We start from the raw sequence: 18,331 nt of genomic DNA, 5'->3' as shown, positions 1-18,331 counted from the left end.
TCATCAAATCTCCAGTCAACTAATTAAAAAAGATGAACTTATTAGCACATTTGGTGGAACATGGAGTAGGAAGAGATGGATCGATCTCTTTGAATTGGACCAGCTCCATATGGGTACCCACCATGAGATTTTGTGCCATTTTACATTCAGACACGTGGGGCCCTCCCATAATGCCTTACTCCATCCATTAGAATTTCTAATCTTATTAGAATAATCATACATTTGCTATGCTAATCTTAATTTTTTAACACAATGGACGATATGGTGAGAGAAGAGTAAAAGAATAGTAGAATACTTAATACATATTGTATTAGTAATATGTATATGTATATATGTATATAAACATATTCATTAAACAAGTTTGATTAATTATGTACTTAAACTACTATATATATAGGCTTCACTGATATGGCATTATTATTGAGATCCACTTCAACAGTACCTTTCCAAGTATATGCCAAAACAGTTAAGCAATCTGTGTCATTCTCATGGAACACTATGAATTCACCCATCTTAATTTCGAGTATTGAAAAGATAATAATCAGATTATGAAGAGGGACATGCTAACTGTATGTGCCAGTGATAATAATAATTTGTTGGAACATCTTAGATTTAATTTGTTCTGTACGTACTTGGCTCTCTGTGATGTTATATGAAAATGATGTTTTAAATTTTATCAAATGCATAAGATTTATTAGAAAAAAAACAGGAAATTTTGTTAGAATCTATATGTATGTATACATTACACTAGGATTTTATTCTTTTCCCCCCTTTTTTTTCCTATTGAAATTACATGTATCCTCATATTATAAGAAGCAAGAAGTATAAAGAATTAATTTTTAATTAGTCAATATTAATTAAATTTTTATTATAAAATTATTTTATAACTTCTTTTGAAAATTTAGAATAAAAAATAATTTTTAAAAGTTGACAGATATTAATTAAAAGAATAATTGACTTCCTAGTTAAACTTGATAAGAAACAATATTATTCAAGTATTAAAAATTTAAATTTAATTTTATAAAAAAATTAAATATAATTATTTCTAACACTAATTTTTTATACCCAAAATTATTAATTAAAAATACAAAATTTATCACTCCAAATCACCAATTATGGATCCAAATATTAGTAGTGTCCCATGACATCCTGTATACCATCCAAGAAGCACAACCAACTTGACATTCTATGGGCTTAATTAGCCTCTTATATATAATATATAGTTATTATTAGCTCATAGAATCTGTGTGCTATATATACATACATTATGTAAAGGAACTGGAAACCTTGTGCCAGGTATTTGGGAGATTATTGACCAGAAAATCTGTTACATTTCATCCAATTGCTCTTTGATTTTATTTATCTAGTCTGGAATTCTGCATAGGAAAAGGAACTATCCAACACCCTAATGAAACGTAATTTAAATTAAATTAATGGTATTAAAGCTAAAAGGCAAGCAGAATTTTCTGGAACATAATACACACAGTGACCTACCTATATCATGGTAATTGCTGCAAAATTTGGTCAAATCCGTGGCTCAATGGGTTGATGGGACGGTGCTCAATGAGTTAATTAGAATCAACTACTTGCATTTCATTCTCTCTTTTGACCTAGCTAGATTTCTAGAATCAGCATTAGAATTACTGTTAATTTTGTCTCCAAAAATGAATACAAGGGTCACGTAGTATAGTTTGTTGGATGCAATTCTAGCTACAACGAACCCTCCAATCGGAATCATGACATACTTCAATGTATGAATGGATGGATATGGCTGCCTTGAGATTTAAGCTAAGGCATCATCATTCATGACATACATGGCGATTTATGCTGGCTTGAGGAATTGATTCACAGAATAAATTAGATGTTTAAATGCAACAATAAACACCAAAAAACATATTTAATTATATATAACGAAATTCAAACAAAATCGTATATGTAAATAGTGTCATAGATTAATAATTTATACAACATATATATATATAATACCGAGTGTTAGAATATAATTAGGATCAATTAGCATTATTTAGCATATCTGAATATTTATTATAAGATATTACGTCTTTATTATTACGATTCTCTTAGCCCCTATAAATAATTAAATATCATTTTATATTGTATCATTCAAGACAACTTGAATAGACACACAAATCCTTCCTCCAGTTTTGTCTCTTGTTTCTAACATGGTATTTGAGCCATGGTATCCTCCTTGAAGAGGATAGGTTGTTTTCCTTTCGGTGAAATCACCATAGTTTTTGCATTTTTTTTTTCTATGTCCTTCTTCTTTCCCTTTTGTCATGCTTTTTCACCTCACCAACTAGCCTATTTTCTCTGTCTTATGTTTTTTCGAGTCGAATGATCAAGCACCATTGTCGTCCGCTGCTTACCTGTTCTCATGAAGAAATAATATAGTTTTCGCTCTCTTTCGGTAGTTCCGTCTGCATTCTCTCGTGGCAGTTCCGTCTGCGTTCTCTCATGGCAGTTCCATTGGGTTCTCTAGTGACAGTTCCGTTTGTGTTCTGTCGTGGCAGTTCCGTCTGCGTTTTCTCGTGACAGTTCCGTCTGCGTTTCGTCTGTGTTTCCTTGTGGTAGTTCCGTCTACGTTTCTTTTCAGCAGTTCTGTCTGCATTTCTTTCCGGCAGTTCTGTCTGCACTTCCTTCAGATAGCGACAGTTCCGTCTGCGCTTCCTTCCGACAGTTTCGTCTGCACCCATTTTATCAGTTTATGCAATTTTTTTTCTCTTTATTTTGTTTTGTCACTTGAGTTTGAGGGGATGTTAGAATATAATTATGATCAATTAGCATTATTTAGCATATCTGAATATTTATTATAAGATATTACGTCTTTATTATTACGATTCTCTTAGCCCCCTATAAATATTATTCTATATTGTATCATTTCAGACAACTTGAATAGACACACAAATCCTTCCTCCAATTTTGTCTCTTGTTTCTAACACCCAATATTATATAGATTAATAATTCCTATATAGGTAAAGATAAATAATATATAGTACTATAGGCGCCGACAATTATTTATGTCAATTGTAATTTGTATCAATATTCATATACTCGATGGGTAAATATAGAGCTTGTTTAGAAGCTATTTAAACGTGAGAAAAAAATTTTATTTTTTAAAAAATAGAATTTATTTTTATTTAAGATTCAATTTCATAATTTGAAATGATTTTATTATATTAATAAAATAAAATTTAATTCTTTAATTTGAAATAACTCTTATATGAGTTAAATTTTTTTTATAATTTTGTCAAGAACAAAATTATTTTATTAAACATCCACTTATTATTAAAATATATAAATAAAGAGAAATATTTTTGATATTTAATATATTAAATTTGTTTGGTGTGAGAATTAATTTTAAAATTAGACCCTTTTTGATCTTATTTGTAAATGAAGAAAAAACGAAAATTAAAATTTTCAAAAGAATTTAAGTAATTTATTTTTATTTGTTTCAAAACAAAAAAAATTAATTCTTGAATGAATTTTAATTTATAAATTTCCAAACAAGCTCATAGTGTTTCCAAAATTCATTTCCTATTCAAATACCACAATTTTCATAAACTTGTAGTATGTAGTATTAAGATTGTGCATAGACCGAATCACACTGGGTTTAATTAGATTTAGATTCAACCTAATATTTTATTGGGTATATTTTAAAAACCTAAATTAGGTCCTAAATTAATAGAAATAAAACGAGTTAAATCAGTTGATTTTATATATAACTAATGTATACAATTTAAAAATTTTTATATAACTGATTAACGAAATCTTACTTTTAAATATTAAATTTAAAAAATAATATATACCATTTACGCTAAAATAAATTATTTTAAAATAAAATAACATCATATAACATAAAAATATTAATTGAAGTATAAAATATAATACCTTATTACTAATTTTACGATAAGATATATATTAGCATGCATTTTTTAAATGCACATTAATTTTTTTTTTTTATATTTACAAAAGCTACATGTTCAAATATTGTTCAGTAATTTTGACTATGCATCATTTTTGTAAGTTTCTTCTTCTTTACCCGGTGTGCTTTTTTTTCAAAAAAAAAAAATTGCAACTGCACCATAACTCGAATTTTGTGTACAAATCCTCTGAAGCACAGAATTTAGTTAGGACCTATGATGAGATTATTATTATTATCTATCTATAGAAAGATTATTGATTAGTATTTGCTATATTAGCATGTGTGGCATGCATCAACATGAGAGAGACTGAGAATTTAGCATAGATTTTGAATGAAGTTGGTTAAGGCATTCATTAGTAGAGACACACAAGTTTAAGGACTTTTTGAAGCATTAAATGATCCTTTGGAAGATTTACTTTCAGATTCTATGAACCTCATCACTACTCTCTCTTTAGCTTCAACTCTCTCATCAAATCTAGGGAATACCCACAATATCTCCTAAAAAAACTGCCACAATTCTGCCTCGTGCTTCTTCAGTTTCGTGTTATATGCACTCTTTATTTGCTGCAATCACAATCAGGATAATAGGAAACTAAAACAAACTAAATAAATAAATAAATAAATAAGACGTGGGAGAGAGGAAGCATCAAGTAAGATTCATATCATCATATGTTTGCAAATTAATCTCTTCAATAACACATCATATATGTTGATGCCGTTGACAAAGCAAATAAAGTGGTCTAAATATATAGACAGATATAACTCCAATTATTCTATTCTATCTCCAACTACTTGTACAGCTTTTTGAACAACCAACTTCACGAAATACTATAAGGGGAAGCCAAAATAAATACATTATTTTATTAATAATATTACTATCACCACTATTATTATTATTGTTATTATTATCTTCTTCAACAGGCTCTGTTATGAAGTGACCTCTCCCTATATAAAAGGATCTTGTAACATGCTGATATGTATGCAAATCCAACACTATCTTCTCAACTCTCAACCCTCTTTTATCTTAGTTCTTGCTGTTACTCACTCTGAACCTGTCCACTCCTTTTCAATTTTCTTATCTTCTCTTCTCTTCTCTCTAGCTATACTTTTCATTCATTCCTTTCTTCTCTAAGGAAGAAAAATGTGGCCTCTGTATCTTGTAGCATTGGTCATTATTTTGCCAACATTTTTGGCTTATAGATGGAAGAATCCTACATGCAATGGAAGGCTTCCACCAGGTTCAATGGGGTTGCCACTTGTTGGTGAGACCCTTCAGTTCTTCTCTCCTAACACTTCTGATGACATTTCTCCCTTCATCAAGCACAGGATCAAAAGGTATATATAACTATTTCAGTTGTTGACCAATGAAACCTTACAAGTTAGTTACAAACATTGATTGGTTTTGAATCTCTTTTTTTCAGGTATGGATCAATATTCAAGACTAACTTGGTGGGGAGACCAGTGGTGGTATCAACAGACCCCGATCTGAATTACTTCATATTCCAGCAAGAGGGACAAGTGTTCCAGAGTTGGTACCCTGATACATTCACAGAGATCTTTGGGAGACAGAATGTAGGATCATTACATGGATTCATGTACAAGTACCTCAAGAACATGGTGCTGAGTCTCTTTGGTCCTGAAAGCCTTAAGAAGATGCTCTCTGAGGTTGATCATGCAGCATGCACTTCCTTACAACACTGGTCATCCCAGGATACTGTTGAACTCAAAGAAGCAACAGCCACCGTATGAAATTCATTCATTCATTCATTAATACACAATCAAAATATATCATAATCTTCTTATTCTTCTTCTAAACATGGTTTGATTTGTGTCTGTACCTCCATGCAGATGATATTTGATTTAACTGCCAAAAAACTCATCAGTTATGACTCCAAGAATTCATCAGAGAATCTAAGGGAGAACTTTGTTGCATTTATACAAGGACTTATCTCCTTCCCTCTTGACCTGCCAGGAACAGCATATCATAAATGTCTTCAGGTAAATAAATTCAATCAAAAGCAATAGTTATTAGTATATAAATCATAATAAGCTTTTTTGAGTTCTTTCTTTGAAAGTTGTGGCATTATTTGGCACAACTGTGCATCACAACCTAGAATGTCTGAATGAAGCAGCATGTGTTGTTTGTTTGATTTGTTCATAGGGTAGGAAAAGGGCAATGAAGATGCTGAAGAAGATGCTTGAGGAAAGAAGAGCAAAGCCAAGGAAAGAGCAGAGTGATTTCTTTGACTATGTAGTTGAAGAACTCAAGAAAGAGGGAACAATCCTCACAGAAGCCATAGCCTTGGACCTCATGTTTGTCCTCCTCTTTGCAAGCTTCGAAACCACTTCTCTCGCAATCACTTACGCCATCAAAGTCCTCTCTCACAATCCCTTGGTCCTCAAGCAACTACAAGTATGTTGTTAATTAAAAACTACTCATCATCCTTTGAACTATTTTTGTGGCTTTTGACATTCTCAGTTTCTTCATCTTGACCCTTCAAATTTTTCTGCCTTTTAGGAAGAACATGAATCCATACTCAAAAGGCGCGAAGATCCTAACTCCGGAGTCACATGGAAAGAATACAAATCAATGACATATACATTTCAGGTGAGTACAGAATATTACAAACTTTCTTGTATACTACTCTTATATACTATATTTTTTTCTTCATTTTTTCCATGTATATATAATCTCATTTTTTCAAGTCCATGATGATTTGCAGTTCATTAATGAAACTGTGAGACTTGCAAATATAGTTCCAGGAATCTTCAGAAAGGCACTAAGGGAAATTAATTTCAAAGGTATGTGATTAAGTGTATTAATTGTCTCCTTAGAATCCCTCAAAAGAAAACTCATTGGGATAATAACTAAACTACTAAAGACAATTTTATTTGATAGTTATGAAATCAACCAATTATTGGACTAATAGGGACACTGAATGTATTTAACAATTTTATTTGATTTTTTTTTTGGGGGGGGGGGGATGGACTAGCAATTAAAATAATAGGAATTAATTATTAGTTAAGAAATGATTGGTCCAGTTCACACATCAGACATACACATACATGCCTTTTTATATAAGTAATGTATCTGACATGAACACCACCTCATGCAATGTAGGATATACCATACCAGCAGGTTGGGCAGTAATGGTGTGTCCCCCAGCTGTTCACTTAAGTCCAGCCAAATATCAAGATCCTCTCTCCTTCAACCCTTCCAGATGGGAGGTATGTGATCTGTCTTCTATATATTTTGTCACAGTTATGCTATTTTCATATAATATGGTACAACTTGGATGTTACAAAAAATCAGTTACCAAATCAGTCACTCATATAGAATACATATTAAAATAAAAAATATACATAAAAAATTTTTGGTAATTGATTTTTGACATGCATGTAGCATTTTTGTTCAACCTATATGTCCAGTTATTCTAGTCCTAAAATATTTAAAACATGGCCATACCAAATCTAATAGGAATGGAGTATGAGTTGGTCTAATAAGTATATGATTCAAAGTGAGTATAGTTATCAATTGTCATAATCAGCAAAAAGATTTACATGATTTTAGTCTTTTAGAGCTCCTTCAAGGGATCTAAGAAACTAATATATTAATGGTTTACAGGGAATAGAATTGAATGGTGCAACCAGAATTAGAAAATAACTTTCAATAACTTTCTTTAATTTCTGTTCCCCATTCTATTAGAAATAATGAAAGCGAAGGATACATTATTTCTATATTTGCCATCTTTCAATAACTTTCTTTAATTTCTGTTCCCCATTCTATTAGAAAATATAATAGGAGACTTATGATGTCTAACTAGGAAGGGTGTTCAAAAGTTGCACTAAGCATTGCAGTGTCTAATACTGAAAATAATAACAACTTTCTTTACATAGACTCTAGTTCTGTTCATCTACAACTCCTGTTTGTGTTCGTCACGATTCAGCTTCATCTCTTTGACTAATCCGATTGAAGTGTCTCGATTTCTCTTACGCTTATGATGAGCACGATTTTCAACATTATGCAACATGATATCTTTATTCTTCTTGTGTCCATGCTTGTGATTTTCTTTCTGAACATGATGCAAATGATCAAAACTACCAGACTCTCCTTCAGAATGCCTATGCTTTTGCTTATGCTTGGGCTCATAACCAGTCCTTTGCCTATGTTGGGAACCATGCTTAGGGTGCTTAGCTTCTTGTCTATGGTGGTGTCTTTTGTCATATTTGTAGTTCTGTTTATCCATGATTTGATCGTCGACAAAGGTGTCGTCGCACCAGTAATAAATAGGGTCAAATAGGCCTTCCTCATGCAAAAGCCATAATACCACAATCCCTGCAATCCAATGAACATTATTATTTACCCTTCATGAATGTGAGTACTGAAATCTCTAGCTTCATTTATAGTAATAATCACATTAAATGGAAAACATACCTGCTGGAAATATTGCTAGAAATAAACCAAACATCAATATCCAACTCAAGCATACATATTGTATATGGCACTTGAAGTCAAAGAAACCAGAGCATTTTTGCCTGTTGAATAAAAATCTCTACTTAAAAATTTATAGCAAAACTCCATATTTCAACATATAGATTCTATTGAATTATGTAAAATATGTACATCTCGGAAGAAAAATAATAATACCTGCAAGATTTTCCAGTAACAAAGTCTACAAAGCTTGTCCATAGTTTGGTCCACATGTGCTCAATAGAATCAAAGAAACTCATGTCAGTCTCTGGTGGTTGAAAAGGCATTCCCTGCAGTAATTTCCTAAAATTTCATGTTTTGTTCCATTTCAACTATTGAGAATATCAGAACATATTATGTTGATTTGAGTTTGTTTCATCTCAAGGGAAAATAAAGACGAAAAATTTCTAGAACCAGAAAAGAACATACTTGGGTTCCATTATCAAGAACAGTTGCCATAGTAGTAAACTGACATTCAGCTCTATCAACTTCGCTATAATCAGAATCTTTTAGTATAGCTTCATCCAAAAAAAAAAAGTTAATGTCTTCACCATATTATACATAAAAAAAATATGTGAATTACTTAAGTATAACCTTTTGTTACCTGCGCATAAATATTTTGAGGCTTGATCCGTGTTCGGGTATATTTTAAATGATCTGTTTGTAATCTCATTTGGCTTCATTATTAAAAATTGTTCCTATAATTGATTTTGAAAAAAAAAAAGAAGCAGCAGCATATATTAGAGTATCAATCATTTGTTGAAAATGAACACATCATAGATGTTTTAAATAATACCTCCATTAAGGTGACATCCTTGGAGCAATTAAACTGCAAGATTGAGCAATAAGTCAAAGCTAAATGTTGAACCCCTTGAAAAATTACTGCTATGCAAGCATATTTTATTCTAGTTTTGTAGACTTTATAAAACTTAAGCATCTGAGTTTAGGAGCATTGGCATCAATTCAATCAAGCAGAATTCCACTGCCACATCCAAGTCATAATAAAGAAAATTGATCAAATGATCATTCCATGTTCCAAGTAAAGAGAGCAAAGGATAACAAAATTAGATGCCAGGAAGCTTAACATAGACCTTAAGAAGGTGAGAAACTATAATGGAAATGTAGAACAACAAAGTACCGTCAAACTATATGATGCTTCCACATCACCAGTATTCTTAGTAGTGATTGTAGCAACTCCAAATTGAGTTAAAGCTTCAAATGTAGGGATACTAACACTGAGAATCTTTCCAGGGCTCCTAGAAAAAAGTGAAATATATCAAACAAATTTTAAAAAGTTGTATGTAAAATTGGGTTAAAGTGCTTAAAAAATAAGTTAAAGCATAATCATCATGACTATAACTAACTATGAAGCAACCACCACTCTTTTGATAATTATTCTATGTACCTACTAAATAATCTTACCTTTGATAAACGTACTCTACATCATTGGCACTTAATTCTATCACAAGGTTTGTATTAAGAACCTCTGTAATTCCTATGGAGAAAGAATAACCCCCTGCATTCTGCAAAGAAGAAAATAAGTTGGAAATAATATATAATGGAATATATTAACTTATCAATTTATAAATATAAATTAAATAAAACAATATACAACTATTGCAACATAACTGGATGCTGATTTATCCTTTCAAATTGTCCTTCCAAACCATAGAGTGGCGTCTGGTTCCTACTTAAGCGGTTCAAATCAGCCTGATAATAATAATACTAAAATCTCTCAGATTTTCAATAACTATTAAGAAAATTGTACTTTAAAGTATAATGTTGAAGTTACTGACCTCCCAATAATTCCAGAGTTGATTGTGCAAACAACTCCAATAGGGTGAAGAGCAAAAGTTTGGTTGTTGATTGAAAGCTTCATAACTAACACCAATTTTGTTACATTCAAAACCATCTAAAGTAAATCTAACTCTTTCAAGTAGCATCCACATTGATATATTTCTTCCCAATTCCTGTGGCTGACCAGGGCCACCCTGGGATAAGAAAATTCTAAAATTTCAATTTTATTTTTCCTATAATATGTCAAATAATAATTGTTAACAACCTTATACTAGTCAACATTAAAAGCATACCCGTCTTGGTACAACAAGATAGAAATTCTCAAAAGATGGTATACTTGTATACCCAACAAAATCTCCAATAAGATTAACCCTCAAAAATTTATCTTGAGATGTCACTGTTTTGTTTTCAGGACCCACAATCACTTCCTGCCAGCCAAATATGGATAAGAAAAATTCTATTAGATACACATAAAAACAGATCAAATAATCAATTAACAAAAATCCAGTATGATGATGTACATACCGAAACTTTGTTCCCACTCTTGACCTGTATTCGAATACTAAATTCCAAGGTTTGCCGTCCAATACCAAATACATGAAACCTGATATGATTTGAAAACAAATACATACAATACAAGTAGGTTACTTCCATTTAAGATCAACCTATTCCTGTTAGTGAGAATCAGCATAATGGATTTGAACTTGAATTTGAATCAACATAAGATAGGAAGAATGAAAGCTTACCACTCACCTGGAAAGCGCACACAATGTGCCGTGTTAGCCTTTCCTTTTGTCAATTTATCAACTGATGGCCAGTTAAACAATTCATTATAACACTAATTCTAGTTCTAATCCTTTCTATATAACTTACTAATAGCAAATTAATAATTTAAGCACTTACAGAAGTTTCCACAAGATGAAGGCATCCGTCGTTGTGGTCCACATGGACAACATATTGGCTAAAGCATAAATATCTCAAACTGTTTAGCGATTATCTGCTATCATCGTATAAAGACATCTTTACGTAAATAATCAAATATAAAATACATAAATAGCAGCACCTGAGTTTTTTCAATTATATGACCTTCTTCATCCCGCAATCTGAAACAACACATCCTACAAACTCTCATCAATAAATTCAATCCATCAATATGCATTTCTAATAACAGAATTATTACAAGGCTTGCCTTTCGCATATCTTAACAACATTTGAACTAGCATCTGGCTCACACTTTCGTGTTCTAACATAGTACTCTTCAGGTTTATAAGGAACATCCTACAAAGTAATTAAAGAGCCATGCATCCAAACTGAAATTAATTGAAGTTATATGTGTCCATTGCAAGAGAGAGAAGTTGTGATAGTGGTATGTACCCGTATGTATGATAACTGATACAATGCAAAAGCAGCAGATTTATTTACAGTTATGATAGGTGGAATCCGCAGCGTTTGCATCTTGGTGGTTGAGTTTTCCTCCACCTCCACTAACTCTGCAACAATTGATGCCTCTCCTCCACTCTACACCACCATTGCATTATATAGATATACATGTACTCAACATTTGAAACAAGAATAAAATAAAATAAATATTTGTTCAGAGAGCCATTGTTATTACTGAGCCACTGGGAACGGCCATGTTGACCACGATTTTTGTGGTGCAATTAAGGTTATCGCCAGAGTTGGAGTTTTTCTCGCATTTCTCCAGTTTTGACTTGGAAATGATTTGGACTGCAGCGGCCATGTGAAGGCTGAGAAAGGAAGAAACAAAGAAAAAGATGATGACTATGGTGCGGAGTAGTATCATTATTCTTTAGTGTATTCTTGATCAACCATGGATGCTTCCAATAATATTAACAAGTTCTGCAAGACGGTAGCATTTTATATTATTATTACTAAAAAGAGATAACTGTTCGAATGTAATTTTTGTTAGTGACTAAAACTGTTCGGCCAAAAAAATACCTAACATAAAAAATTTTCATTTTGATGATTCAGCAGTTTGATTAATTTGCGAAAATATTTTTATTTTTATTTTAAAAAATAATTTTCAATTTTTTACCTTTATAAAAAAGAAGATTTATTTTTATGTATGGAAAATAAAAAAATATGTTTGATGGGTTCATTTTTAAAATATATTTTTAATATTTTTAAAATTACAAAATTATATTTATATTACATGTATGATTTTAATTATTTAATTTTTTATTAAATTAACAATTAATTTTTATATAGCATCAATATGAAATAAATTACTATCTTATTATGCTATTTTAGAAAAATTTAGTATCACTTATATATAAAGAGAATTAGTTTTATATTTTCTATGACATTATATAGCAATAAAAAATATCAATTTAAAAAAATCACAACCAAAATTAGTTTTACACCAAAGGATCTATTAATTAATATTAAAATTTATCGATGTAAACATATTTTTTTAACAAATAATTTATAAATAAAATAATAAATAAATAAATATTAAAGTTAAAAAAATATTTTAAAAAAAGCCAATTTTCTTGTTAATATTTTTAAGTTTTTATGTATTCTTTTAATTTTTATTATCGAATATTTTTATAATTGATTGTTCATTTAAAAAATTATTTTCATAACAAAATTATTTCTTTAAATAACATGGTTTTGCTTCTGAAAGAATGAACGTCAAAAATAAAACAATTCAACCAATACATGTTAAGAGAGTATTCATCAGTATTATATAAAATTAAAAAATTCAATAAATACATATTTAATTTTAACTAGAACTTCATTTTTTTAAGAACTTCGTCTATACAGGCTAAATATACAAAAATCAAGCCTAAAATAAAAAATTAAAATGATCAAATTAAATTAAAAAAATAAAAAAAAATTACATTTCCAAGAGATATATGTATAAATTAAAAGTAGATAAAAGATATGCATGTGACAATATATATATATATATAAAAGAGTAGGAGTTTAGAAGAGGACAAAAAAAATATTTGAAAAAATACAAAAAACCAAGTGTCTAAACCAGCAAAAAAAATTGAACAACTTAATTAATTATAATTATTTTAATTTAATTTATTAAATTATAATTTGAATAATTCACATTAATGGCTGGTTTTGCAAAATTAAGATTGGTGTAATAAGTAATAACACAAGCCATTAATAACGTCAATTACGCTTTAGTTTCTTCTTTTCACTCATCGATTGCGCCCACATTCTTCATCCAATCATCTGTCTCCCCCTGCTCGATTTTTCGCTATGTGTGCTGCTATTAACGGTGCCGTTTGTGTGAGCGTAGTATAAGTGTTGTTCACTTCTTTAAATATTTTTGTTAAAAATATTTTTAAAATATTTAATCAATTATATTTTAATGTCTTATACCTAAATCAGCCTTCTTAATTACTTCTCCTAAAATTTGGAATTTTCCAAATGTGCTCAACATTTCAATATTTAAGAGATAAATGGGTAAAGTATATGTGTAGATGGTTAACAAAGAGAGTACTTCTTTTATTTTCATGTACTCTAGAATATTTTCAAGTACTCGGAATAATACTACTTTCTTTTTTTTTTTAATTTTAGAATCATAAATTTGTTATGTAATTTAAAAAAATATATATTTGGACTAAACTATGGTTTTTGGCCTATTAGCCACGAATATAGTTATCTAGATACTGGAGAAAGGGGACAGATTCACTGTTACTTCAGGATACAAAATAGCCTTTAACTTCTACCACCCACCAATTGAATACATGCTAGAACAATGCGAAAGAAAAGATTTATGGAGGAACATATGGAAAATTAATTGTCAACCGAAAATAAAAAATTTGCTATGGAAATTGATACACAAAAAAGGTTGAACGCCCGAATACAATCCATTGAACCCTGGTGTCCAAAATACAATCGGTCACAAGAAAACATTTTTCATTATTTCTGGGAGTGCCCAGATGTGACTGAAGTTTGGAAATGTTCAAATCTGTCATGGCAGATTCAACCTTAAGAACCATGGAAGTAGTGGATTCAGCTGTAAGAAGAACTGAGAATGGAGGAAAATCTAATGAAAAAAGAGCAGTAGCAGCAAACCTCTTATGGCAAATCTGGTTAGCAAGAAACGCAGGATATTTAAAGGTAAAATCACCCCTTCAAAAACTATGGTGGAGATGGGCAGAAAAAGCGTGAGAGAAGATGAGACCCTTAAGTTTTTACTTTACCTCTTTAAGTTTTCTTATGGTTAAGTTATTTTATTAAAGTTGGAACTTCCTATTCTCTTTATTACAATTCTGCCTGTAGTTCAAATTGGACCAATTTTCGGTAATAAAATTGCATAATTTTGATTAAAAAAATAAAAATAAAAATAAATAAAAATAAATTAAAAATATAATTCGACCATACTTTATCCGTGACTAATATTGGTAGGCTAGGTTTTTCGTCACATTTTTTCTATGGTTAATGTTGGTGGGTTATTTAACTATGTTATATTTCGTGGCTAATCATGAAAGATAAATTTAAAAAATAAAATATAATAAAATGTTACTTAGCACAAAATTATATCATACAAAATTAAAGAGATGATTATCATCCATATAAGTAATATTTTTAATAATAAAAATATGAAATTTAAGTAATAGTGTTGAAAAGCAAATATCCTGAATTAAAGGAATTTAAACTATTACAAAATCAAGTATCAAAATACATCATTATTAGCTCTCTAACATTTTCACAGGAGTACCTGCAATAACATTCAAATAAGGTTATGTTATCTCTTAAGTCATGGAAAAACAATGACCAGGTTATTATTTAAAAATAATAGTTTAATGTAGTTAAAAGAGATAGGAATGCATACCCAATGAATTTTCATTTTCACAACATAAAACATTTTATTGAACTCGTCATCAATCAATATATATTGCTAGACTTTATATCTGGTGAACAACTTTCGATTCAATTGCTTCATGTAAGTAAACAAGCTTGCTAAGAATGAAGGTAAAATAGAGAGTGATATTAGTGATATTTTCTCATATTAAAACTTAACCATAGTATTATTTAACAAAGAAAAAAGAATATTATTAGTGATATAGGATAACATATCAGATTACAATCAAATCCATTCAGAGGCAAAGAACTTAAAGATAAAAATAGAAATGTGTTGGCAATTACCAAGACCAATGTTTTAAAGTAAAAAGCTGAACTTACTAGATAACTGTCGAGTACAACTTTCATGCGGATCTCCTAGGTAAGTGTCCTTGTTCCATGGCAACATGCATGCATTACTCTAAATTACCATTATTCACATATTCATCCACTAGCAGCCTGAATATTGAAACAAACACTAAAACAAAAATGCTATTGATAATACAAAGAAAGAGATACTATGTATTTAGGAGTTGTGAGAGCACATATAATAACTTAAAATAATTTATTGCTTTGCTAAAAAGAAGTACCTGTTAACCCCCTCTATGCAATACGCACAATATGTTTATGTCTAACATGACCTATAGCCTCCACTTCAATTGTGAATTATTTCTCTCCTTATCTTCTATTAAGTAATTTCATATTTCAATCACACAACAACAACCAAGCTTTAATAACAAGATTGAAAGAATTATCGTCGACAAACAATGTCAACTACTGTCTAGTGCTATAATGAGAGAAAGGTTGAAAGAAGCAAATCAAATAAAGTATCCTTACAAATTTTTAAGAAGTTTCTTTGCTGCCAAAGGATAGAGGAAGCAGTGCCGCTAGAAAATACCAGACATGTCGGGAAAGCGCTTTCACAAACAACCACAAATGAAGCACCTCAGCTTGCGATTCCCAAATTAAACAAAAAAAAAAAAAGCAACAGCCAATTCAAATTCAAAACAAAATCAAAAGCAAATCAAGGGAGCAGAGGTGAGCAGTGATCCATACTCAAGGGAGGAGATGACGCGAGGCAGGGGAGCACGCAGCGGAGATAAAGTTAGGGAAACAACATGCCGCTGGAAGGCCGAGCAGTGAGAGAGAGGTGAGAGGAGATAAGGAGAAAGGGTTCTGGTTCTGAGTTTTGGCTGGGTTACGGTTTGATTTATCCGTTTTTGTGATGGTGTCACCATCACTCCGTATTCTTTTCCTTTTGTCTTTTTTTATAGTTTTACTCTTCCGGCAACAAATTTAGCGATTTAACTCCTCAGAGCATTCATGTCATTATTGTAGAGAAATGGTTCTAGATCCCATGTCCCCATTGGCAATCGAGAGATAGAACGATGTGGACTCAAAGAAGATCATGGACAAAGACTTGTAACATGGATGATGAAAGAAGCGCAGGGATTCTTGAAATTGACTCTGGAAAACCACACAAAAATTCGAATCGCCGAAATCTCTTTGACTCGTCGAGTCAGCCATTGGTTTCAGATCATTACAGACAGAGAGCTTCACCACCACAAGGGACACTCAACATCTCATCAATCAGGTCATGGTCCATATTCCTTTGAAGTTGAGGAGAGTCCAGTGTGTGATGCTGTCAATTGTCCTTTACTGAGTAGTAGGGGTGTCAAAAGTCCTAGGAGGTCAGGATCTCGCGGGGACGGTCCCGAATGGCTTTTAGTAATGGAGAATTTTTTTTTTGGAATGGAAATGGGAAGCGAAATTCTTCTGAAATAGACACAAGGATCTGAGCGGGATTCCTGTCCCATCTTCCGATAATTTTTTGAATTTTTGAACTTACTTAATAACTTTACTTTATTTTTAATATAGAGGTTCTTTTAGTAATTTTACTCATTGAAAAACTCTAACTCTATTGTTCAAGATTTTATTTGATGGACTATGATTTGCTATGTTATATTTCTGGACTTATAATCTTAGATAAGATATATTTGTGTATTTGTAATAATATTTTGTAGTTTGTTTTTTGGTCTTTTTAATATTTTTTATTATAATTTCTATATGAATGTTAAATATAGGGAGATGAGAAATGGAGCCCCACGAGAAATACAGGGAATACGGAGAACGGAGATGAGGACAATTATTCCTCCATAGCGAGAACGGGGTGGGGACAGGGATTAACTTTGGGGGCAGGGACGGAAAGCAGGGAAGCATCCCCCGCCCCGTCTCATTTACATCCCTACTGAATATGTTATACATTTGTAATATTTTTTAGAATTTTCATAATTTTAAAAATAAATAAATAAATTAAGTAACTAAAAAGTTTAAGAAGATAATATCTAAAAATATTTATAATATTCAAGAACTAGAATTATATAAAAATTGTAATGAACCAACTTGTGAAACTTATAAATAGGTCATTATGAAACTCATTGTAATTAACTTTAACAAATATATTAGATTTTATTAGCTTTTGTACTCTCTTCTTAACTCATTAATAATATAACTATCAAATTTTTCAAACCATTTATCCAAATTATTTCTTCATTAAAATTATCTTTAGTATTCTTACTATACAATTCAAGTTCATCGTATACTAAACCAACTTCAAACTATTTCATAAAACTAACAGTAGCATCAGAGTTACGTTCGATCATCTATTGGCCATAGAATCTTTTTTCTAAACTTTCAACTATATATATCTACCACATTATAACCCACTCAAACAAATTTCTCCATAACTATGATTATCTCAACTATAAATATTCTTGTGCCCATATTGTCAGAAGACAGTTATGAGGATTGACAATCTCAAATAAAAACTTTTCTATAAGTATAAGATTTGTGGGGTGTTGTCCACGAAAATCAAGCAACACTTTTCGCTGCAGAAAAGAAGAAATTGAAAGAAGAGCAATAAAGAAATTATATTGCTCTATATTTCCTCCAACAAGTTGTAACGAAGACAATCTTCTCAAGGATATGGGGAATATCGTCAGTTAAGGAAGTGTGAAAAAATTTTGAGCAAGAGTTCAGAGGCGATACAAAGGTACGCACAATCCTCTTCCAATCTCTAAGGAAGCAATATACAAATATGAAAATAAAAGATTTTGAGAAAATAAAAAGTTACTATACAAGATTAATGAGTTTAGTAACTGAAATGAAAGTTTATAGGAAGGTTTGTCTGATAAAAAGATAGTGAAAAAAATACTTATTAGTTTGTCTTTCAAATTTGATCCTAAAGTGTTAACAATTAAAGATAATAAACTCATTACATGCTTTTGAAATGCTTT

General features: G+C 30.8%; 2 protein-coding genes across 5 annotated transcripts; one reads left to right on the top strand and one right to left on the bottom strand.

Moving 5' to 3' along the window:
• Positions 1–4,760: 4,760 nt before the first annotated feature.
• On the top strand, positions 4,761–17,519 carry LOC112749534 (cytochrome P450 87A3-like). 4 transcript variants are annotated; one of them, XM_029292814.2, is made up of 8 exons: positions 4,761–5,275; positions 5,362–5,683; positions 5,789–5,938; positions 6,102–6,353; positions 6,459–6,548; positions 6,664–6,742; positions 7,062–7,168; positions 17,120–17,519. In XM_029292814.2, exons 1-8 carry the CDS (start codon positions 5,082–5,084, stop codon positions 17,285–17,287), a joined length of 1,362 nt encoding a protein of 453 aa, XP_029148647.2. In that variant the 5' UTR covers positions 4,761–5,081; the 3' UTR covers positions 17,288–17,519. The 4 variants fall into 4 exon arrangements, with proteins under 4 accessions (XP_029148647.2, XP_072074714.1, XP_072074715.1 ...); XM_072218613.1 differs by lacking the exon at positions 17,120–17,519 and adding an exon at positions 11,875–12,195; XM_072218614.1 differs by lacking the exon at positions 17,120–17,519 and adding an exon at positions 11,471–12,074.
• On the bottom strand, positions 7,855–12,012 carry LOC112749533 (protein HAPLESS 2-like). Its single transcript, XM_072218615.1, has 18 exons — positions 11,824–12,012; positions 11,583–11,726; positions 11,398–11,486; positions 11,272–11,311; positions 11,112–11,169; positions 10,955–11,015; positions 10,734–10,812; positions 10,502–10,636; positions 10,208–10,402; positions 10,041–10,121; positions 9,834–9,934; positions 9,550–9,667; positions 9,208–9,240; positions 9,016–9,109; positions 8,841–8,929; positions 8,589–8,701; positions 8,376–8,476; positions 7,855–8,276 (listed from the first exon to the last, which is right to left on the bottom strand). Exons 1-18 carry the CDS (start codon positions 12,010–12,012, stop codon positions 7,855–7,857), a joined length of 2,142 nt encoding a protein of 713 aa, XP_072074716.1.
• Positions 17,520–18,331: the final 812 nt, after the last annotated feature.

The sequence above is a fragment of the Arachis hypogaea genome, chromosome 15, assembly GCF_003086295.3.
Source record: "Arachis hypogaea cultivar Tifrunner chromosome 15, arahy.Tifrunner.gnm2.J5K5, whole genome shotgun sequence".
Lineage (NCBI taxonomy): Eukaryota > Viridiplantae > Streptophyta > Magnoliopsida > Fabales > Fabaceae > Arachis > Arachis hypogaea.
The sequence above is the reverse complement of the archived record's forward strand: the minus strand, read 5'-3'. Positions and strand labels throughout refer to the sequence as shown.